The 25,826-nt window shown below is 32.8% G+C and overlaps 1 protein-coding gene across 1 annotated transcript in view; it reads left to right on the plus strand.

The window, feature by feature from the left end:
* F13B (coagulation factor XIII B chain) overlaps positions 1-16,399 on the plus strand; it is a 36,899-nt gene extending 20,500 nt beyond the window's left edge. Inside the window, exons 7-11 of the mRNA XM_051998717.1 lie at positions 174-356; positions 10,042-10,248; positions 12,566-12,748; positions 13,467-13,677; positions 15,514-16,399. Coding sequence (XP_051854677.1) covers positions 174-356; positions 10,042-10,248; positions 12,566-12,748; positions 13,467-13,677; positions 15,514-15,547 — 818 coding nt within the window. The 3' untranslated portion in view covers positions 15,548-16,399. The remainder of the gene's footprint in view (positions 1-173; positions 357-10,041; positions 10,249-12,565; positions 12,749-13,466; positions 13,678-15,513) is intronic.
* Positions 16,400-25,826: the final 9,427 nt, after the last annotated feature.

The following is a 25,826-nucleotide window of genomic DNA, read 5'->3' on the forward strand; positions in this document are numbered from 1 at the left end:
AAAAAACTATAATACAAATTCTGCTCAGGTTTTACTGATTTCAAGATCTGTTCTCTAAGCACCATGATAAATGATTGTTTTTTGAATAAAGTTTTAAGAAGAATGAAAACAGAAGAAATTATGCATTTAATGAATGCTTGTTACATTATTTCAACAATTAACCTTTTTCTTAGAAAACAATGAAAACTGCAAACCACCACCTGAGATTGAACATGGGATTATTGTTAATGAATTATTGCCAAGCTATGTAACAGGGTCCTCAGTGGAATACAGATGCAATATATATTACTTATTGAGTGGATCCCCAAAATCGCAGTGTGTACAAGGAAATTGGTCAACTCCACCTATTTGCTTAGGTAAGATCTTTCTATTGTGTATGTTTTAAGTAATAGTCTTCTTGTATCTTCCATGTTATGATAGAAAATAATTATTTAAATCTTTTTTCCTTTGCATTTTCCTCATCATTTCTCCTAGATGAAAATTCCCCCAAGCTTCACCTAATGTGTTGTTTTTATTTTTTTAAATAGATTTTTGATCTTTTGCTTTTATATTGCCTAAAATTTTCCTATCTATTCCTTTCTTTTCCTTCTTCCAGAGAACCATCTTTTATGATAAATTTTTTTAGAAGGAGAAAATAAGGGAGAAGAAAAATTCATCAAAATTTCAACAAAAGGTCAATGCCTGAAAAAACATATTTGATATTTCCTATCCCTCAGTCTGTTTCCTCATTTTTTCAAAGTAGTAGAGAGGGGTTGGGAGAGAAACTTCTTTATAGTTCTTTTTTTTAGGCCCAACTGTGTTTTGTATAGTTTTGCAACATTCATTTTTATTGGTTTGTGATGATTATTTCCATTTAAATTATTTTAGTCATGAATATATTATTTCTTGGCTCTGTTCATTTTTCTGGGAGTCTTTCAAATCTTATCAACAAGCATTTATTATTAAACACTTATTCTGTTATAGGCACTATGCTAAGTGCTAAGCATGCACAGAAAGACAAAATAATCTCTGCCCTCAAGCAGCTCACAATTATGTTCATAATTTCTTATACCATGGTAAAATTTCATTATATTCATATACCACACTTTGTTTGGCTAATCAACAGATATTAATTTTGTTTCTAGTTATGTGTTAAAACAAAAATTGCTGCTAAAAATGGTTTGTAAATAGAGAGCTTTTCTCTTTGCCAATGTCTTCCTTGGGGTATAGGTCTAATAATGGAATTTCTGAAAAAAAGAATATGGACATTTCAACCACTTTATTTACAAAATTCCAAGTTATTTCTCAGAATGATTATTCACTTCTCAGATTTACCAACAATGAATTACTGTCTGTTTTCCCACAAACCTCCAATATTGATGTTTCCATCTTTTGTCATCTTTGCCAATTTGCTGAGGATGAGGTAAAATCTCAGGTTTATGATTTGTATTTCTTTTCTTCTTAGTGATATAGATTATTTTTCTTCTATTTGAGAAAATTTTACAATTCTTCATTTGAGAACTTTTGGTTCATATTCTTTGTCCACTTATCTACTAGAAAAATGGCTTTTGGTTTTATAAAATTCTTTTAATTTTCTATATAACTGGAATGTCAAATCCTTATCAGAGATATCTGAGTCAAAATTTTCCCAGTCTATTTTCACTTCTTATCCTAGATAAATTAATGCTTTTGTGCAGAAACTTCTCAGTTTCATGATATTAGAATTATCTGTCTTAAAATTTTCATCACATTTTTTTACTTAAGAATTCACATCCTACCTATAGTTATGAAAGATACATGAATTGTTTCTCTTTAAATTTTATTGTGGTATGATATTGAATATTTAGGAGATCAAAGGCAGAAAATTTTAGGATTATTGTCTTTGGGTATCTTGGAATTTCATATCTGTTTTGAATTTATTGTGGAATATGGAACAACATTTTGCCAAAGATTAATTTTTATTAGACTCTTTTCTAGCTTCTCCTAGTAGTTTTTGTCAAATAGGTAATTCTTTCCTAGGTAATTTATATTTGAGGATTTATTGAACACTCAGTTGTTTGTTAAGTTCCATTAGTTCTGATGAATGTATTGAGAATAAAAAATTCTGAATTTTGAGTCAAAGTATATGAGTCTGATTCCCAGCTTTTCCAAGTTTGTATGTGCCCTAAGGCAAGTCATTTATCCTTTCTGGGTCTCAGATTTCTCATACAGAAAATTAGGGAATTGGATTAGATGATCTTATAAAGTCCTTTATAGCTTTAATTCTATGATCATATGATCCAAAAGAAGCAACAGAAGACTAAAGAACATTAGTTCTATGTTTGTATCCAATAAAACTAGTTACCAGAAAAACCTTAATACTTGATAGATAATAAGTGAACTTAGCTTTTTATTTTGGTGTATAAGCCTATTTCCCTTTCTGTTCTTCTATATTCTTATTTCCATTCAGCTTAATTCTATGACTCTCTAGTTCCTTTTATCTTCTGTTTTACCTTTCCATGGCACTTCAAAGCCCTATACTTGATTGTTAAACAAACTTCTCTTCTTCCTTGGTATTATTACTTTATTCTTTTTCCATCTTCTGGTAACTACAGAAACCTGGCTTTCTCCAAAAGATATTATTTGCCAGGCTGCTCATTTCTTACCTACTTAATCACTGATTGGGTCATTGTCTCAGTCAAACTGAGACCTGTTAAAGGCCTCAGGTAAAGGTCTCTACTGCATCCAGGACCATTTCAAGTTGTTCTGATCTGTGTCTTGCCACTGGACTTGAATGGTTCTGGAGTTTAAAGTGAGATTGGTGATCTTGCATGGCCCTCCCTCACTTAAATCCAATTCACTTGCATAATATTGGCATCAATTCCCCAATATTATGGCATTCTTCAAGAACAAAGGACAAACAACATATCGTAGGTACTCTTTTTAATTTTGTTTGTTCCTTCTTTTGTGCTCCCTGTAACTGAGCCAAGAAAAGGAATAAGTAAACTATCTGTTCCTCACTGCCACTTCAAGATGCCTTGTCATCATCATTTTAGGGAAATCTCTCTTGAGATTCTTTCCAACCTACTTATGCATACCTTTGGTTTTGTGAGCTACCAATATCAAGGTTAACCCATCTTCTTTTTTTTAAGAGTACTTTATAAAACAGATCTGGCTCAAAATCTGTTCAACCCACTTCTTTCCCCAAGTACATGGGGATTTACTTTTCTTCAGCCACATAGAGATTATGGAAACACTTGATTTTTCATTGTTTGAAGGCATGAGACAGGTTGTAAAAATTTCAAATGATACATAACTATATGGGATAACCTCTTTAGGAGCAATATTTATCAGTTAGGTGACAACTATCAGTAATAAATCTTGATAAGTCAGATTGGCAATGGAGAATTAATGGAATAACTGGTTAGGAATCTCTCATTAACCCAATTATTTGAATGTTATAATCATAACAATTAGTATAGTAGATGGAGAATTGACCCTGAAGTGAGAATTGGATTCCAGTTCTGCTTCTAATATTTAGTAATTGTGAGACCATTGATAAGTTAAATAATCTTGGCGTTCGAGGAAACTCTAAGACTTTAAGTCGCAGATGAGATAGAAAATCTGCATTGATGGAGAGAGTTTCTATACTAACAGTTTCTACATTGCATGAGATGATAGATCTGAATGCCAAAAAAAAAAAAGGTACAGCAACATCAGAATTTATGTGTTGATCACAATTGTTTTTTACTAAGTCAATTCAGAATGTGCATATACTTTATATATTAATGTCCAAAAACATTTAACTATTCAAATTGATCTGAGAGCTTGTAAATTTGAATATTTTCATTGAGGATTATTGCCATTCATTTTTATCTGCTCATTTTTTGTTGCTCTTGTCCATGTCTTCCAATAAGATCATGACAAAGGATTTACTCAACATGCTGGAACTTATCCTCTCTATTTTCAACTTATCAAGGATATTGGTAGAACTCTTGGGGTATTCTCCTAGTATCTATTGTTCTTACTAAATAACAAGTCCCTCTGATCTTTTACTTCAGTCTCCTCATCCACACCCTTTTCTCAGTATGTATTTCTCCGCTGTCCTCTTTGTGAAATCATTTTCAATTCCAAAGTCACTGTATTCTTCTGTGACTCAATGTAATACATTATATCCTGAACTATTGTGGAAATTCCTGGAAGAGAAATTTGTAAAAACTCAAGAGTTTAGCTAAACTGTCCACACAGGAAAAATCAAGTGAATAAAGAATATTGCCCAAATTATGAAATGGGTCTAGATAATCTGTAGTTTGTTCATACATATAAGTATGTGTATATACACATATGTATATTGTCAAGATTTTTAATGATCTCAGACTTCTAGGAACAAAAACTCATCTCTCATCTTTTTTTTAAATACTTCAGAACAATGTACCTCCAGAACAACATTTTAAATAAGAACGATTTTGGTTTGTTAAGAGTAATGAAATCAAGACTTCTGAAAATTGAAGGAGGCAACCCAGGAATTTCTTGCCAGGGAGTTGGGGTACATTATTACTTTTCACCCACAAAGCTAATGTATCACTAGACTGGTTGGTAGTAGGATCATTGACTTGTAGAGAGTATAACTTGGCTAGATTGTAGTGGTGGGAAGTAAAGAGAGGATGTTTTCTCCTTCTCATTGTGTCTTCTTAATCTCCTCCCCTCAATAAACTTTTTTTCCTTCTCCAAGTCTTAACCTTAATTGTAACTTTGTTTAGGCTTGTGATTTTAAGAAAGGAATCTGTATATAATTTTTCTTCATGAAAAGCAGTTTATTTAGAAAGATCTACTGGTATGGAAACCATATTTTCACCCTTAGTGAGTATGAAAGATTGGAAAGTATTCCTTGCAACTCATTAGTTACCTGTGGAATTGCTTTTCACAACTAGCAATAAGGCAGCCCAGAGGCTGGGAAGCAAAAAATCTCAGGATTTATGTTCACAGTTTTCTTTGGACAAAGGAGGGCCTTCAGCAAAGGAGTTATATTTCTAAGTTTCAGTAAGTCCAGTACTTGTGATTTCCAAGTAAAGTGCTTGTCAAAAACACAAGACTTCCTTTCTACATTATCAGTGAAGTCTCTTCAGAATCTACCCAAGCACCTTCTAGGTATATATGGGATGGGATGAGATGAGGCTGAGGGGACCAAAAATACTAGTAAGAAGAAAGGAAGGATAATTGGGACAGCATATTTTGAAAAGATCCACAAACTAAGAACAAATCATTAAATTTAATTTTATCTTGAAAAATGCTTTGTTTTAAAAGCCTGTAGGCTCTGCACATGGCTTTGCTTCAGTGTCCCCACCTACACATCCTGTAACAAGAGCCTAACCCTTTACTTTTTCATTCTTTTAAGAAGCTTTAAATACATACAAAGAGACTTTTTTGATGGAGTCTCTGGGTAAAACTGACAAAGGTTCTGAATATCTGTTTTTCATTGTTTCAACAACCAACCAGCAGTAGATTTTCTCATCATGTTTTTGATAAGCTGTCAGGTATGATCTTGAATAGTAAGACACTAAGACATCACCCTGAGAGCTGTGCTTGGCACCTTGTTTTCTGGTGCTATCTGATCCACAGTGGCCATTCTGAGGGCATCAGAGAGAGGGAAGAACAGTCCAGTTGAAGGGCACACTGAAGTTCTGTTTCCAATTATGTTAGGACAAATTACCTAGGAGGTCATATGATTCCATTTGCATCTATGGGTTAAAAAACTTTCTAAAGATTTCTGAAAAGAAGCATATGGATTTAAGGCCTTAAAGTAATTGTTGGTAAAATAAATCTGCCATCATTAGATTACCTGAACCTGAATATTTAATAAAAAAGCATTTATTAAGCAATGCTACAATTACTGTGCCAAAATTGAGATAGTCCCTGGTCTGAAGGAGCTTACATTCTAATTAAGGAAATCAAGACATAAAAAGGAAGTTCAGTTGCACAGTAGATGAGAAGGTCTGAAATCCTAAGGTTTATCAGAATTAATAGCAAGATCTGGGGGTCCTTAGGTTATAGATGAACTATTAGTTCAGTTGACAGTGGAAAGAGGAAGCAGTCTGGAAGTTTTAGTGGCAGACTAAGGAGAAATGGTAAGGTCTACAAGTCCTCCAACTCATTGAAATGAATAGAATTGGTGAATGCTATATAATTCTAGCATTGTGAGTTTACAAACAGTGCAGATGGGAAGATAAGGAGGACAAGGCATGCCCCAGTGATGAAGGACCTGTCCACCACCTGACCATCAAAACAAAATTTATTCATGAGATTGAGTACCCATACTGTTAAATTTTTATTATCTGACAAACTGTTAATCTGTTTAATTACTAAAACTGATTATTGGTCTTTGAACTAGAATGCTGAAATTAATATCAATACTCTTAAAGTGTATAAACGTTGAAACTGGGTCACTTTATTGCAGTAATTGATGCTCATTGTAATTTTCAGAGAGATAAATGTTAAATTCTTATTAACACTGAAAAAATATTTTATTAAGTACTTCATTTCTATACAAAAGGCAAAACGAGTTTATATTCTAGAACTCAACGTTATCTCAACTAAATGTTGAAGAATTCTGTTTAGGATAGCATTTTTCTCTATGAATCATTTCAGATGCTTTTGAATTTAGATAAGACATATTTTGCTTGGATTTTCTCTGATAAGAATTTGAGAGTAGAAGGAAACTTAAATGAGTAATGTATAAGGTAGCTCATAGAATGTTAATGGGTTTTTGTTTGTTTTATAAATTTAATTTAAAAATCAAGTTTGAAATTCTCTTCCTTCTTCTAAATGCTCCTCTACTCATTCAGAAACAATCAAAATGATATCATTTATATATGTAAAATAATGCAAAACATATTTTAATATTTATTTATATCTCAAAAAAGCTAAAGAAAATAAAGCAATTTGTAGTTAGAGTTCACCAATTCTCTGCAGGTGAATAGTATTTTTTCTTTCACCTTGAGTCCTTTAAAACTATTTTGGATAATTAAGTTGATTGGAGAAGCCAAATTTTTCACAGTTGGCCATCATTATAATATTGTTGTTACTATGCCCAATTGTTGTGAGTCCAAATGTTGGAGTTTGTTCTTCTCAATGCACAGCTGGTTTAGAGGCTTAGAGCCCTTCGGATGTCTCCAAATCCAAAGGTTCTGTCCTTCAGCCTCTGCCTCTGCTTTCTTCTGCCTCCAACCAAGACAGAGATGGAAGGTCTCTCTTATCTCCTTCTGGGGAGCCCAGCCACCAACTTGCCACGGAGAGAGGGCTTCTGGCGTAGCTCCACTGAAATCCATCAAAGTGTTCTCTGCACCAGAGTCGTTCCTCTCGAGTCCAGCGCGATCAGCCAGCCAAGAGGAAAAAATGTATTCTGCCATAGATCCCTCATCGCTGGCCTTTTATATGCCTCTTCTGAGAGAATGGGATTATGGGTTTTCTCCCATAGTGCTCTCTGGCCCAATGAGCTTTAAGGGAGGTGTAGAAAGTGTACTTTGTGAAGCTAGCATACTTGTGGACTCCAGTGAGTAAAGATGTGAACACAAGCCTTGTCTTAATTAGTTCTACTTAGTACCTTGTTTCAGGTTCTGGCCAAAACAACTTCTTGTAAGATTAGATCAACTCTAATTACTTAGCAGTTAGTAAGGATTCCAACACCCAATGATTTTCTTCTTCTCACTTAATTTTGCATTAGTTCATAAGGTCTTGCCACGTGTTTTGTCATTTCTTATAGCACAATAATATTCCATCATAATTATATGCCAGGATTTGTTCAGCCATTCTCTAACTGATGAGCATTGCCTCAATTTCTAATTCTTTGCCACCACAATAAAAAAGCTACTGTAAATATTTTGATACATATTGGTCCTTTTTCTTTTTCTTTGCTCTTTTTGAGGGTAGAGGCCTAGGAGTGGTATTGCTAAGTCAAAGGGTATGCAAAGTTTTATAACTCTTTGAGCATAATTCCAAATTTTTGTCCAGGATGGTGAGAGCAGTTTAGTACTCCAGTTTATTAATGTACTTATTTTTCCTCATCCTCTGAAATGAGTAAAAACCCTAAAAGACAAGAATTTTTAGGCAATAGATAATAATCTATTAATTAGGCTAGCTAAAAATAAACAAATTAATGGTCAATGGTTTTTCTTGATAAACCTTTAATTCCTTTCAAAAGGGAACTCTCCCTACAGATGAAAATTAATACTGATTGGTAGACACAGTGAGGAGGTAGACTAAACATTTTCACTCTCTCCTGCTGAGAATGTGACTTGACCATAAGATTGAGCAGGTCCAAGGCATCTGGGCAGGGAAAATCATATCCATCTAGAACTCTCTAGTAAGTTTTTTCCCCCTCAAGAGCTGAATGGACCCAAGGGACCAAGAACAAGATGTTCTCCCAGAAAAAGGCTTATTCAGACTGAATTCTGTTTATATTCTAAACAGAAATTAAGTTTCCTAGTTAGCTGGACTCCTATGCCTTAACTAGCATGTGCTCTGAGGGGTAGAAGCAAATCTCATCGCACTCAGTCATTCCCATCAGCAGCTGACTGACATTTTCAGGAGTTATGTGTTAATAGAAACTAAAGCAAAAAGGTAGATCACAAATTAATAATTAATTATTAATATAGTGTTAACATTAATTTTTCTTATCCCTCTAATATTTACCATTTCTGATAGATATGAAGTAGTACCTCAGAATTGTTTTAATTTGAAAAATTTTTAATAAGTAATTACTTAGAGCATTTTTACATAAGGTTATAGATAGCTTTGATTTTTTTCCCCCAAAATTATCTTATCCCAAAATATATTTTATCCCCAAAATATCTGACTATTTATCAATTGGGGAATGGCTTTTATATTCATAAATTTTACTCAGTTCCTCCACCTATTTGAGAAATAAGTTCTTTGTCAGAGAAACTTGATATGAAATGTTTTGATATATAATTTTCTGGAGTACCTTTTAACAAAATATAGTTTTTCTGATTCTCTCTTTTAATTAGATCTATTTTTACTTTTGCTTTGTCTGAGATCATGATTGTCACCATGTATTTTTATTTTAGTTGAAGCTTAAATATGCTTAATGCTCTAGCTCTTTATTATAACTGTGCTTCAATTATGTTTGGGTAAACAGCATATTGTTTGATTCTAGTTTCTAATACATTCAGTTGTTGCTTCACATTTATGTTTACTAATTGCATTTTCCTCCATCTTATCTACTTGTTTATGCTTCTCTCTTTTTTATCCTATTCTTCCTCTAAATATTTTGTACAATATTTTAATTTTTAATTCAAAATTGATTTAAAATTTAATATATAGAAAATAACTTTTTAATCACTTTTCAAAATATATTGTTTCTAGTTTCAGATTCAATACTACCCTTATTTTTTCCTAACTTTTAATTTTTCCATAAATTTCTAATTTAGGATTTTTATCTTCCACTATATTTCCCTAATATATTTTTTCCTTCTTTTGTCTAGTTCTTCATTGCACTATTTAGTATTTTCCAACTATGTTTCAGTCTATTGCTATTGTTTCTTTCTCCTATACATTAAAAATCATAACTACTATTATTAATCTTATATTAAACATTTTTTAAGCCATCACCCTAGATTTGGACTTGTCTTTCCCCCCTGAACTCAAGTTTATACTTTTACCCTTTTAAAAACTAAATTCATTAAATGCTTTGATTGATTTATCAACACCAAAAATTTGGTTAAAATTTGATCTGAAAAATTGGATTTTCTTTTGGTCTATTAGTTTCGTGGTTTTTGTATTCTCATGTCCCCCTCGCTCCCCAATTTCTTTTGTTTAGATTGTAAGCCGTCCAAGCAGGACCATTTCTTTTTCTTTTTTAATTACACAGCTTCTGTGTTACCATTATGAGTGCTAAAAGATAAATGGTTTGTGTATATGATGGGTTCCATATATATCCCCTGGCAGTACTAAGAAGATTAAGAAGATTTTAAAGAAAATCTTTAACATAAGATAGCATAAATTAAAATAATGTGTCAGTGGGGGGGGGGGAGAAAGTATGTGAAGACTTTTTTTTTTGTCTTGCAGAGCCATGCATTATTAATGTTGATCATATGAACAATAATAACATAGAAATGAAATGGAATACTGAAGGAGAGAGATATTTTTTACACGGTGATATTATAGATTTTATATGTAAACAGGGATACAATTTATCACCATCAACCAAGCCTTCTGAACTGATAGTACAGTGTAACAGAGGAGAACTGAAATATCCAACATGTGTTAGAAAAGGTAGGAGTAATTTTGACAATTTTTTATTAACCTATGATCTTTCTTTGGATTGTTAAATCTTTCTGAGCCTCAGTTACAGCCATAAAATCACAGGTTTGGACTAGATAAAATAAAATTTCAGAACTATAGTAATTCTAACATCTGGGGCAAGTAGGAATAGGGGTGAGAAGTGTGGGTAAGACTGAAGGAGACAAATTAGATATGAGGACACAGGTCCAATGGGAGGGAGAAACACTGGGATATAACTTCTTTTGGAGACTTATGGGTCTCCTAATACTAGGAGTGCGCCTAATACTAGTCCCACAGTTCATGTTTAATGATGGAACAAAATGAGCTAACTCTTTAAAGAACTAACAAAAGGAGGATTACTTGGCTATATAGAGCAAGAATATGCAACATGGATACAGTTGCAATGTGACAGAATTGCTGGAGAGTATATTGACTAGGGTACTGATGTCAATCACCACTCACTAACAGAGATAGGGTAGAAAGACTGAAGTTTGTCACATTAGCAAGATGGTAGGCTTCACTGCACACTAACCAGTAAGTCCTGAATGTAAGTTTTGGCAGCTTTATCTAAAAGGGGAATACAAAAGTAGAATAGGTACAATGGGATTTTACAGAGAGCAGATGGATTTCCACATCAGAAAACAGACAACAGAAAAAGAAGATAAGGATGTCTGCACCAGAAAGATCAGGGAACTAGCTGGTTAAAATAAGAGCTGTCTCAAGCTTGATTTTTGCAACTTGAATAGGGTATATAACCTCCAAGCAAACAGTGTTAGAAAGTTGGGGTAGAGGTGGGTTTTTTTTTCTTTTTAATGGAAGCAAGAAGTCTGAAGCAGAAATTCTTTTATCATAGCACTTAACATCTTATACAGGCCCCTTTCATGTCCACATGGCAGCTCATCTCTTCAATTGTTCAGGGTATGGTCTTTAGATGAAAGGCCCTCAATCCTATTATGGTGGAACCTTTTATGACCATAGGAAACCAGAAATCTATTTCAAAACAGCCAAAGGCAACCAGGAATCTATATTAAGGGAGCTAAATCCTTTCAATACTTCATGCTGGCTTTGTCTTAACCCATATAGGGAGGGAAGAGTGGAACCTAGGTAGATATTGTTCTATGAAAACCCTAGAACACAGACAGGATTTTGAGGGAGGGAACAAGGTAGGACTGGATAGGAGTGGGGAGGTCTTGTAATCACATCTTAGCAAGTACCCATAACTTTTCAGTTTTTTGTATTAACTATTATTAAGTAGTTATTAAGTATTTACTATGAGCCAGGTACTGGGCTTATTCTTTACAAATATTTATCTCACTGAACTGAGATTAGGGGAAAGGTACCTGCCTTAATTCATTAATGATTATTTAGGTTTCTGATATTGAAAGAAATGGGTAAATTCACCTTCCAGTTCTTAAGTTTTTCTTTATTAGGATCCATAAAACATATCTATGCAAATGGACTCATAGTAAATAACAATTATATTGCTCATGTGGTATTGAAAAACTTTTGCTGCAACAAAGATGACCTACAATAGAAAAAGTGTATAAAAGTGTCTTTTATGATTATTGAGAAGTTATCAATAGAAGAGGTTACAGTAAAACAAATATACCAGCTTATGTAATATTGAGTTGAATCAAATCAAGAAGAATTTAGTCAGTGCCTACTATGATGTTTCAGGTACTATGCTAAACATTAGCTATGAAAGCTAGCATTAAAAGGGACTATAAGAAAACAAGCATACAGCCTCTATGCTTTAGAAGAACACTGTTAGGTGGTATTGTAAGATAGGTACTCTCAAGTCTCCTTTCTCAAATTGTTCTTAGTTAAAGTATGGTGGTGAGAGACAGAAAGACAAAAAGACAGGGAGAGACAGATAGGAAAGAAGGAAAAGGAAGGAAGGAAGGAACAAAAGAAGGAAGAAAGGAAGGAAGAGAAGAAGGAAGGAAGGAAAGGAGGGAGGAAGAAAAAAAGAGAAAGCATTTCCTTAGAGAATAATTTCAAGGAAGAAATTAGTAGATTTTCTTTTTTTGGACCAGTTATGAATAAGAAAATACAGCTGTAAACATTAAATTTTATATGTATAAAAGCTAATTTAAATGTTAGAAGATGACATTTTAAAAGTAATATATTATTGATGATGATATACTTGGGATCTTTGATAAAATTTTTGAATTTCATATTTAAAAAAAGGTTAAATGGTTTAAAGGTCTTTTGTCTTTTAATTGCCTAACGATTTGAAGAATAATCATTTTTTTTGACTGTCTTCTCAATTTGATATAAACAACTTAAATTATTTTTTTGTGTGTAGAATTTGAAGGAAAATGTGGGTCTCCTCCAATAATTAGACATGGCATTGCTATTGGCTCATCACAAAAGAGTTATGAAAATGGTTCCTCAGTAGAATACAGATGTTTAGATTATCATTTCCTGCAAGGATCTAAGACAGTCTATTGCTTGCAGGCACAGTGGACAACACCACCATCATGTTTAGGTATGTATTTATTGAACTATTTTTATTCAATTACACAAACTGTACTGAATATGGGTTTGTATATAAAACAAACAAAACTTCAACCAGCTTCTTTTGGGCATATGTGCCATTCTATATGCCAAGAACATTTTGACTTGTTTCCTACTTAGAATAGCTGTAAACAGCTGAAAGCCTCATCTTGTCTATGTTAGATATCACTTGGAGTACATTGGAAATCCATAAATATTTACATCTTAGCATGATGTAACTGAACTTGAATTCAGAACTATCTATATAGATTCTTTTAATTATTATTTATTTTTGAGGCCCTTTTAATTCTCATTTCTTCCACTTAACACTGTCATAATTCTCAGCAATGATTTCTTCCTCACTGAAAATCAAAGATGGGAAATTGTCCAGTATCCAATATAGGACTAGAGCCTGAGGAGTTAATTTTAGCTGGTCTCAATCATCTTAGAAAAGGAATACCTGCCTGACAACATAAGTCTTCAATGATCCTTTTTCTATTTGGATTTTCTAAATGGATTTTAACAGTTTACCTACTCTGATAGGCAGGAGCTATGTGACTTAAAAAAATAAGTCGCTGAAAATCAACTAAGGTAGACTTGTCAGTGACTAAAACAAAGAGTAGGAAGGGCGTTCTAGATTTTTTCTTTCTGTTATATTAGTACAACTTTTGTCTTTCATTATTTCCTTTTTAATCTCTTTCCCTCTTTAGAACCTTGCGTGTTATCTTCAACTGAAATGGAAAATAATAATTTACATTTGAAGTGGAGTTTTGACAACAGGCCTTATTTTTTTCATGGCGAGTACATTGAGTTTCTCTGCAAAAGGAACAGTTTTCTAGCGGCATCTTTTACAGAATCTGAATTGAGAGTGCAGTGCAACAGAGGACAATTGAAATATCCTCAGTGCATTGAAAGAGGAAGGTACGATGAGATCTCTAGCACTACTTCTATGTTTGCATAATCATTTTTTAGTCAAAGAAGGCTGTCATATATACTGCAAAGGGGCCTGCACTTGCAGTCAGGAGACCTGGATTGGAACTATCACTTACTAGCTGTCTACTCATCTTTCAGACTGTAGACTTTTCCATAATTGAGATAGGGTTAGAATGCTTGCACTTTTATATTTGATAAGGTTATATTTGAAGAAAATATTATTTCCATAGTCAGTGTTCCAAATCTCACCTCTGCATCTTTTTCAAGTTATTCCCTCTTAATGCTCCCACCCTAGTGTAGTGTGCTCTTCTTTTTCTAAAATATAATAGTTCTCTGTGGAGCAGGTTTCTTGGGGGGCTTCTGGAGGCAGCCTTAGTTTCAGTTTAAAGTAATAATCACCTCAAATGCAGCCAGGGATTAAAGTACAATCCTTTATTGTCTCTTCCAAAATAGCCCGGTAAGCTTTCCTTGGTTCTGACAGTTCTTGTTGCTAGTCCTTTGCCTCTGCTTCTGCCAGCTTCAGCCTCTCCTCTTCCGAATCCCCAATTCTGCCTGACTGCAGTCTCTAGCTTCTCAATCTCCTCAACTAACTCCTGACTGAAGCTCTAAGACCTTCTTATATATGATCTCTTGAAGGTGTGAACCCAAAGGTTGACTCCTCCTCTGAGAGAGTGGGATTGTGGGAGGTGTAAACTTGTGAATCTCATACTGAATCCTGATTTGTGAATCTCCCAAACTTGTGAACTAATGTGTGAGCTAATATGTGAACTCTCAAAAGTGTAAACACAAGCATTTTTTTCAATCAATTCCATTGAGTTAACACTTTGTAAGGATTCTAACACCCTAGTCTTTACTATCTCTGGTTTTTAGAATCCTTATCTTTCCTCAAGGCTCAATTCAGGAACTATCTCTTCTATGCAATTTCACTCTTTTCCCCAGTTGTTAAGGTTGACTCTCTCCTTAAATTATTTTGCATTTATTTATTTTTGTAAAATTTTATCCCTCTAATAGAATGCTTCCTGGAAGGGCAGAAGTGTTTAATTTTATTTTGTATTAATTAACCTTTTACTGCTTAGTCGAATTGAAATATATTTTACATAGGCTGCTAAAACTGCAAAGGAGCTTAATTGATTTGTCCATTCCATAGCCAATCCATTTCATAGATAATGAAACTGAGTTTCAAAGAACCTAGCTACTAAAGGTCAGGATCAAACATTAGTGACAATGATAAGACTTTTACTCAGGTATTCTGACTTTGCATCTGGTGTATTATATATATATACACATACACACACACAGAGACAGACAGACAGACAAACAGACAGAGAGAGGGAGAGAGACAGAGAGACAGAGAACAAAGAGAGAGACAGAAAGAGAGACAGAGAGAGAGAGACAAAGAGAGAAGGAGAGTATACTATGCTGCCTTCTTTTCTTGAGTAATATATAAAAAAGTTTCAATTCTGTTTAGATGACTAGAAATCATGGACAGCATTGGCACATCTTCCAGAAGCACTATCTTGAATGAACATTCCCAGTACATTACAAACCTAAATATTTAATATATGATATTGACAAAATTTTTAGTGATTAAACTTTGTCATCTCAATAATGTATAGTAATAGTCCTAGATGGTTATCATAAGAACTGATGAATTTTTAAGTAGTTCTTTGAAATTAATAGGTACTTTAACCATGTATGACCACTTGCCAACATTGCTGCGTCATCAAGAAAAAATAATTCTTTAAATAAAAGATTGACAAGTTAAAATGTTAACTTTTTAGTTAGTGGGAACAAAGCTCATATATATTCTTTTTCTTTTTAAAGGATTCAATACAATCAACAACCATTAAGGATATGAAAAAATGATGGAAAGAAGAGGTATATTTGAGAGCATCATAAAATGCAATCTACTTAAAAAGAATAAAAATATCACTTAAAACAAATTATTAATTAGCTATTTACAGCTTTCAATCAAAATGATATGTTCTGAACATTTTCTCATTGTTTATAAAAAGTTTATCATAGAAACATGAAAGGGATCTTAAAGCACACTTAATCTATTCCCTTCATTTTAAAATGAAGATTCATTAGCTACTGAAAATCTATATCTTTAGTGCACAGGGGATACAAGTAGTACTGGGCAGCAGTTGTCATGAATTTTACTCATGCATACCTTTTGAATGTAAAACACAACAGGGCAAACTGCTGTACTTTCACTATGCAAACACATGCCTATCTCTCACATGCATATTATGCACATTTGTACAGGTAAGCCTTTCTTCATTTGATATTCAAAAATTTTGAACTTCATATTTATTACAGAATTGAAATAAAGACTAAATGGTGTTTTGCTTATTCTGGAAAGATAAAGCTCTGTCAATAATATAATCCTAGAATTTATCTAGAGTTTGTAACAATATCTTTCTTCTAATTGATCGGATACTCTTGCATAAAGCTCAACAAAAACTGACTCCAAAAAATATAAACGGAAAAGAAATGAGGCAAGACAGCTATGTGTGTTTTTCCAAATGAAATATGAGAAGGATCTAAAATTAGCAATAGTGCCACAATGAATGATGCAAATTTTATTGTCTACTTTTGTGGGGTTCTGTTTTACTTTGTTTTATTGCCTTTCATTTTTTTTTACCATAATATAGAGTTCTTCAGATATTATTTCTACCAATGAAGATTTTTCAATTAAAAAAAGAGATTTATTTACCTAATATTTAGGGATTTTTTTTTTTTTGCTTAATCTAAAATTTGTAGAGAATAATATAGAGTAAAACCAATTATATGAAACAGTATCTTATTGGATCTGCCAAAATAAATTTCTCATATAAAAGAGATCTCTTTTTGATAAGGAATAAAGAAGAACAAGACAGAGGAGAATGATATTTGTTGAAAGTAGTTCATGTGCTTAATTCATTATATTGTATTTTCCCCATTTTATGGTCACAAAAAATTTGCTTAAAAAGTCAGCTGTAGGCTAAAACTTACAAATTCTAAGGGTCCTCTTAAGTGGTAAAATGAAGGATACCAAGAACCAAAAAAATGAAAGGCAACGAGCTGAATCAAAACACTAGAAATTATTTAAAAAATGTTTCAGCTTTGTTTGATTTGATAATTAACTCTTTCATTGTCTGTATGTTCCAGTATGTAGTACAAGCAATTCCTAATTGCTGTGTTAGGATGCAAAATAGTCTCATTTCTCATAATGTCTAAAATTATACTTTCTTCTAATGGGGGTGTAGTTTAGTACATTTAGCTCAAGTCCACTCTCAAGATTTCTGCCATCCAACTCTGTTTTCAGAGTGACTTTATCACTAGGTTATAGAGCATTCTATCATTAAGAATAAGGTTTCAACTTGATACATTTGGGTGGATCAATCACTAAATCATTTAGTATGCAACTGTGCATTTAGAACTTGACTATTCTTGATTTTTGTTTAGTACAAAAAAAATCCAGACATTTAATATAGTCCAATACAGTTCATTCTGGTTCAGTCTGATCAGATCTAGTCCTAATTGTTTCACTCCAGTTCTATCTTATTTAGACCAATTTAATTACGTTCAATCCAGTCCAAATAGGTTTAATCCAATTCAGTCTCATCTATTACAGCTTACAAACATGTCAATGTCTTTTCCATTCTTAGTAAATCCTAATTTGTTTTGTTCATCTTTATCTCTTCTCCTCCTTACAAAACTCTCTACAATATATGATTCTACTTTATTTTCTCTTACTCTCTCCTTAACTATCTAAATAGTCTGGCTTCCAGCCTCATCTTCTAAATGTCTCTCTCCAAAATTACCAATAATCTCCTAATCAACAAATCTTAATGGCATTTTTCTAATCCTTATCCTTCTTGATCTTTCTGCTGTTGTTAACACTATTATTCTCTACTCCTTGATACTGTCTTCATGCTAGGTTTTTATGATACTATCTATCCCAATGATGTGATTTTATACAGTTTAATTTTTATACATACATACATACATACATATTATATATATGTACATATATATAGTATAACTTTTATACAGTTATTTGTATGTTGTATCCCACATTAAACTGGGAACTCCTTGAATGTTTTTACCTTTCTCTCTAAATCTAATGCTTACAATCAAAAAGGTTGTTCACTTTTTCTTGGGACATAGATGCTATTTTGGCATCAAAATCTGACAATAGTGAAATATCATCAATACTCTGGAGTATTGGAATGCTAAAACACTCTTTGGACTTTTTACATTGATAAATTCTTGGAGGTTCCACTTTACCTAAAATGGAAGCAAACAAAAGCAAAGACTCATTTCTTGGAGACCTTGTGGCCTTAGAGGAGAAAGTCCCAAGGCTTTCTCCTTATAGCACTATCCTCACTGAACTCCATGAATGAAGAGATCCCTGAATGAGGTGAAAGCCAATGATTCTATGGCTGAGATTGACAGATCTTTTTGAATCCCTTTGCAATTTTTTGATCATCACTCATGAACTGTTTGCAGAACCATCAAACAACAATGTTGTTTCAAGAGGAGAGGAAAAGTTTGGAATGAGAAAAAAAATAAAAGTCATTGGAAACCTCTGCTTCTGAGGTCAACTAGTATGGCACCAGGGCTCTGAATTAGAGATCAAAGATTTACCCACATGACTTTTGCCCTGGGTAATCCAAAACCTTTTGATTGTTCTGCCTAGTTCTTCACAAAGGCACTTAAAAATTTCAAGGGGAAATGAAGAATTCATAGAAGTTTCTTTTTCATCTGTGAAAAACAGTAAGATCAAAACATTTGAAAACATTATACATTAATTTGACCTCAGGGGAACCAAAGAAAGTTGTTAAATTTTTTTTTTAAAACATAGCTACTCTATATAATTCTGTTCCATTGAACAAACATTAAGTGTATGCTATATGTAGCATGCAACAGCTGCTATATATTCACTGAGAATACAAAGATAAAAAATGACATTGTACCCTGATCAAGAAGCTTTTCTGCTGGAGAGAATACATAGTAAATATACAAATTTAATCATTTACCTGAGATAAATGGGAAGCCCATGTGCCCATTGCTTTTCTTCTACTTTGGGAATGTGAATCTTCACTACAGGATAGTTCCAAACATTAGTCACTTGAAATTAGCACTGTATATTATGTTGCCATTGGATGGAATCTGTTATCTATTTTTACTATTGTTTTATGATAGTATGTAGTGCTAAAAGAAAAAAAAATGAAAATATGTTGCATTTCCTTGCAAATCTTAAAAGTTGTCAAAGTTTTCAAGAGTGGTGGGAAAACTAAAAGGATAGTATTTATGTTTACTATGTTGCTCTCATATAACTTGGAAGAATAAATAATTACAGTTAATCAAAAATGTTTACTTATATGGATCAAGGATCTCATGGATATGTCTGTTCTCTCCATTGGTACAGTACATAAATTCCCCTTGCCTTTCAATTCTCCATCAAGCATGTATGCTAAGTGCTGGATTATCTCCTCTAATATTTTTAAAATCTTAGGCAAGTAATAATGCGTTGCTGTAGTATATTTCTGTTCTTTTTTGTTGTGGTACTGATCCACTTCCATTCTATTTATTTTTTACTTGGCTACCCAACAATTTATTGAAGAAGAGAATTCAGAAGGAGGGATAGTCAATAAAATAAAGAAAGGTGCTTTGTTATTTTAAAATAAACATGAAAAATACTTTATGTGAACTGATTCTTTAAGCAAGTTTGTTTTGCTGAATTTAAGTGTTTTACCAATAAATGATAAACAACAAGATTTTAATCTTCTCTTTCCTCTAATTGGCAAAACAATATAAATTTAGAAGAAAAATTACATTAAAGAGAATATATTGTATAAGATTACACCATCACCAATCTAATCTCTCTAAATTATCAACTTTAAAAAATGGGAAATGGACAAAACAATAGACATTGACCTTGAATATCACCATTTCTTAAAAACATTTAGCAAATATATACCAATTGCCACAGTAAACCAAAAAAAGAATCCTAAGGAGGATAATAAATAATTGTGAAATTGAACAGAGCTGTTTTAATTTATATAACATTTATTCTCACCACCATTGATTTCATGACCATCACAAGTGAACTCTATTACCTAAAAATATAATGTGCTATTGTAGGAAATAGAAATGATACTCATGTATTTTTACCATATGGTATAGTTGAAATTGCACTATGTTTGGAGAGCTGCTATTTCTTAACTTGCATATCCTCAGGGAAGTAATTTATCTTTCTGGTCTTCAGTTTCTGTATCTATAAAATAAAGGAATTAAAACAGATACATCTCCCAGCTCTAAAGTCTATTATCCTGCAAATTTGAAGTGAGTGGTTGGACATGACCCAAAGATTACAAAAAAAAAATCATATTGGATGTGACATAATTTAAAGGTATAAGAAATTTGAATTTCAAGACATTCAATATTTCTCTTTGGGATATCTTGAAATTCAAAGCTCTTACACTTTATATAAAAATATTTTAGAAGAATAGAAAATATTTTATTGTTATAATAATTATAATGTCAATTATAATTGACACATGCCCCAAGTACTTCTGATGATGTCTTTCCACATAGACACTCTGGGTATTCTGTTCCCAGGTGAGTTGATGTATGAAATGAAAATATCCTGAAGAGACTGTGAAGAATGGCTAGGTATTCTGCAACTGGCTAACCATGTAGTTGAGAGAAGCCTCTTTTAAGTGAAGGGTAAGTGGAACTTTGAAGGCATTCAAAAGGTAACTTCTTCACTCAGAGTGTCCAATGAGAGACTGTGGTATAAAGATAAAGGCATTGTTGTCTGATAAAGCACTGTGGCCACCCGGAAATAGATTTCAGTTGTATTAGGAACATATCTTAACTCCTCCTTCCATGCAAATTTGGCCAATAGTGTCAAGGTCTTCCTCAAGACTTTGTTGGTATAAAGGTGTATAAGTTCATACAGCAGTATGTTACTTCTTCATTGGCTAAGTAGTAAGTCATTAGGGAAAAGCTCCCAGAGCTCTCCAAAGCTTAGCTGGCGGATCATATGGTACATCTTGGAATGCAGCCAAAAATAAATTACCCTGCTAAACTGAGCATTTTCTTTCAGGGAAGAAGATGGACATTCAATAAAGCTGTTGAATTCCATGTATTTTTGATGAAAAGACCAGAGCTAAACAAAAAATTTGACCTCCAAATATAGAACTCAAGAGATGTAAAAAGAAAAAAAAAACTCTTGAGAACTATATTTCTATTATGGGTATACATTTAGAATACATGCATAATCTAATTTTACTGTTATAATATAAAAAAGAAACTAGAGATGGAAAGGGGATTGTAACAGGAAAAAAAGAGAAAGTGGAGGTAAAATGAGAGAAATTATGTCTCAGGAAGAGGCAAAAAAAACATATTATAATTAAGGGAAAGATGGGAGGGTGATGAATATTGTGTGAACTTTACTCTCATCAGATTTGGACCAAAGAAAGAATAGTAGATATATTTGGTTTCACCGAGAAACATCTTTCCTCTTATAGAAAAGTGGGAGGGGAAAGGGGAAAAGGGAAGAAGTAGGCTGAACAGAAGGGAAAAGAGAAATAGTAGAGGAAAGGTATAAGAAGGGGGGAGGGTGTCTAAAGGGGGAGGATTGCTTGAGGCAAGTAGTGCTTATAAGTAAAATACTGGGGAGAAGGAAAAGAAAAGGAAAGAGAAAAGTATAATTTGGGGTTAATAAGATGGCAGGAAATACAGAATTGATAGTTTTAACTGTAAATGTGAATGGGGTGAACTCCCTCATAAAATGTAAGCGGATAGCAGATTGGATTAAAAGCCAGAATCCTACAATATGTTGTTTACAAGAAACACATTTAAAGCAGAGTGATACATACAGAGTAAAGGTAAAAGGCTGGATTAGAATCTATTATGCTTCAGATGAAGTTAAAAAAAAAAAAAAAAAAAACAGAGGTAGCCATCCTGATCTCAGATCAAGCAAAAGCAAGAATTGATCTGATTAAAAGAGATAAGAGATATCTTGCTAAAGGGTACCATAGATAATGAAGAAATATTAATATGAAACACATATGTACCAAGTAGTATAGCATCTAAGTTTCTAAAGAAGTTAAGAGAGCTGCAAAAAGAAATAAACAGCAAAACTATAACAGAGAGAGATCTCAACCTTGATCTCTCAGAACTAGATAAACCAAATCATAAAATAAATAAGAAAAAAGTTGAAGAGGTAAATAGAATACTAGAAAAACTAGATATGATAGATCTTTGGAGAAAATTATAGACCAATCTCCCTAATGAATATTGATGCAAAAATCTTAAAATATTAGTAAAGAGATGACAGATAATCATCCCCAGGATAATACAAAATGCCCAAGTAGGATTTATACCAGGAATGCAGGGCAGATTCAATATTAGGAAAACTATTAACATAATTGACTATATCAATAACCAAATTAACAAAAATCATATGATTATCTCAATAGATACAGAAAAAACATTTGATAAAATCCAACACCCATTCCTATTAAAAACATTAGAGAGTATAGGAGTAAATAGATTTTTCCTTAGAATTCTCAGTAGCATCTATTTAAAACAACCAGTAAGCATCATATATAATGGGGATAAACCAATAAGATCCCAATAAGATCAAGGGTGAAACAAGATTGCCCACTATCACCATTACTATTCAATATTGTATTAGAAAAGTTAGCCTGAAAGAAGAAAAATAGATTCAAGGAATTAGAGTAGGTAATGAGAAAACCAAATTAACAAGTTTTGCAGATGGTATGATGGTATACTTAAAGAACCCCAGAGATTCTACTAAAAAGCTATTAGAAATAATCCACAACTTCAGCAAAGTTGCAGGATATAAAATAAATCCATCAGCATTCTTATACATCACTAACAAAATCTAACAGCTAGAGATACAAAGAGAAATTCCATTTAAAGTAACTGCCGATAGTATAAAATATTTGGGAATTTATCTGCCAAGGGAAAGTCAGGAACTATATGAACACAACTAAAAACCACTTTCCACAAAAATAAAGTCAGATCTAAGTAATTGGAAAAACACCAAGTGCTCTTGGATAGGTCGAGCAAATATAACAAATATGACAATACTCCCTAAATTAATGTATTTATTTAGTGCTATACCAATCAAACTCCCAAGAAACTAGCTTAGCGAATTAGAAAAAATAACAACAAAATTCACGGGAAGAACAAAAAGTCAAGAATTTCAAAGGAATTAATGAAAAGAAAAGCAAATAAACATGGCTTAGCTATATCAGATCTAAAACTATATTATAAAGAAGCAGTCATCAAAATCATTTGGTACTGGCTAAGAAATAGACTAATTGATCAGTGGAATAGATTAGGTTCACAGGACAATCTCAGCTAATGACAATTTAGTATTTGACAAACCAAAAAGCCCCATATTTTGGGATAAGAATTCACTATTTGACAAAAACTGCTGGGAAAATTAGAAACTAGTGTGGCATAATGTAGGCATAGACCCACACCTAACACTGTATACCAAAATAAGGTCAAAATGGATTCATGATCTAGATATAAAGAAAGATACTATGAACAAATTAGAAGAACATAGAATAGTTTACCTCTCAGATTTGTGGAAGAGGAAGGAATTTGTGCCAAAGCAGAACTAGAGATCATTATTGATCATAAAATAGATAATTTTGATTATATTAAGTTTAAAAGTTTTTGTACAAACAAAAGTAATGCAGACAAGATTAGAAGGGAAGCAATAAACTGGGAAAACATTTTTACATCCAAAGGATCTAATAAAGGCCTCATTTCTAAAATATATAGAGAATTGACTCAAATGTATAATAGTTCAAGCCATTCTCCAATTGATAAATACTCAAAGGATATGAACAGACAATTTTCAGATGAAAAAATTGAAACTATTTGTGGCCACATGAAAAGGTGCTCTAAATCACTATTGATCAGAGAAATATAAAGCAAGACTACTCTGAGATACCACTACACACTTGTCAGATTGACTAAGATGACAGGAAAAAATAATGACAAATTTTGGAGGGGATGTGGGAAAACTGGACACTGATACACTGTTGGTGGAACTGTGAACAGATCCAACCATTCTGGAGAGCATTTTGGAACTATGCTCAAAAAGTTATCAAACTGTGCATACCTTTTGATCCAGCAGTGTTTCTATTGAGATTATATCCCAAAGAGATCTTAAAAGAGGGAAAGAGAACTACATTTGCAAAAATATTTGTGGTAGCCCTTTTCGTAGTGGCAAGAAACTGGAAACTGAATGAATGCCCATCAATTGGAGAATGGCTGAATAAATTATGATATATGAATGATATGGAATACTATTGTTCTGTAAGAGCAACCAGCACGATGATTTCAGAGAGGCTTAGAGAGATCTACATGAACATATGCAAAGTGAAATGAACAGTACCAGGAGATCATTATTCACAGAAACAACAAGACTATATGATGACCAATTCTGATGGGACATGACTCTCTTCAACATTGAAATGATTCGGACCAGTTCTACTTGTGCAGTGATGAAAAGAACCATCTACACCCAGAGAGAGAACCATGGGAACAAAAGGTGGAATACAACATAGCATTCCCACTCACTCTGTTATTATTTGCTTGAAGTTTGTTTCTTTTTTCTCAGTTTTTCTTTTTTCTTCCTTCTTGATCTGATTTTTCTTGCACAACCGGATGGCTGTGTGAATATATATACACATATTGGATCTGGCATGTATTTAGACATATTTGGCATGTATTGGACTGCCTCCTGGGTGAGGAAGCAGACAAGGAAAGAAGGAGAAATTTTGTGGCAAGTGATTATGCAGGGGTCAATGTTGGAAAAATTATCCATGCATATGCTTTGTGAATAAAAACCTTTAATAAAATTTTTTTAAGTCATATAATAAAGATAGAAGAAAAGTAAGAAAATAAAGAGAGGTATGCAAGAAAGAGTCAACAGTTTGGAAAACTAAGGCACTTCCTTTAAAAAAAAATACAATTGGCCTAATGTAAAAAAAAATCTATTCATAGGTAAACCATGCCTAAATTAGTCTACTTGTTCAGTGCCATACCAATCAAACTGCCAAAAATTATTTCATAGAACTAGAAAAAAATAACAAAATTCATCTGGAAGAACAAAAGGTCAAGGATATCAAGGGAATTAATGAAAAAAATACAAAAGATGATAGCTTAGCAGTACCAGACCTAAAACTATATTAGAAAACAACAGTCATCATAACCATTTGGTACTGGCTAAGCAATACAATAATGGATAAGTGGAAGAGATTAGAAACACAAGACACAAAAATGAAGGCCTATTATAATCTAGTATTTGATAAAGACTCAATCTCCAGCTTCTGGGTTAAGAATTTGACAAAAATTCTGGAAAAATTGGTGGAAAAACTGGAAAATAATGTCAGACATTCAGCATAGACCTACATCTCTCACCTGATACCAAAATAAGGTCAAAATGGGTACATGATTTGGGCATAAAGAGCAATACTATAAGCAAATTAGGAAAGCAAAAGATAATTTACCTATCAATCTTTGGAGAAGATCTAATTCTTCACAAAGAAGAATTAAAGAATATTATGAAAGACAAAATGGACAACTTTGATTACATTAAATCAAAAGGTTTTTGCACAAACAAAACCAACAGAAATAAGATTAAAAAGGAAGTACAAAGCTGGGAAATTTTTTTACAGCCAGTGTTTCTGATAAAGGTCTCATTTCTAAAATATATAAAGAACTGAGTCAAATTTATAAGAATACAGTAATGGATAAGTGGAAGAGATTAGAAACACAAGACACAAAAATGAAGGCCTATTGTATTCCCCAATTAATAAATGTCAAAGGATATGAACAATTTTCAGATGACAAAATTAAAGCCATCTATAGTCATATGAAAGAAATGCTCTAAGTCCTATTTATTAAAGAAATGTAAATTAAAATAACTCTGAAGTACCACTTCACACTTCTTAGATTGGCCAAGATGACAGGAAAAGATAATGATAAATGTTTGATGGGATGTGGGAAAACTCGGACACTAATGCATTGTTGGTGAAGTTATGAAATGATTCAACCATTCTGGAGAGCAATTTGGAACTATGCCCAAA

The sequence above is a fragment of the Antechinus flavipes genome, chromosome 4, assembly GCF_016432865.1.
Source record: "Antechinus flavipes isolate AdamAnt ecotype Samford, QLD, Australia chromosome 4, AdamAnt_v2, whole genome shotgun sequence".
NCBI lineage: Eukaryota > Metazoa > Chordata > Mammalia > Dasyuromorphia > Dasyuridae > Antechinus > Antechinus flavipes.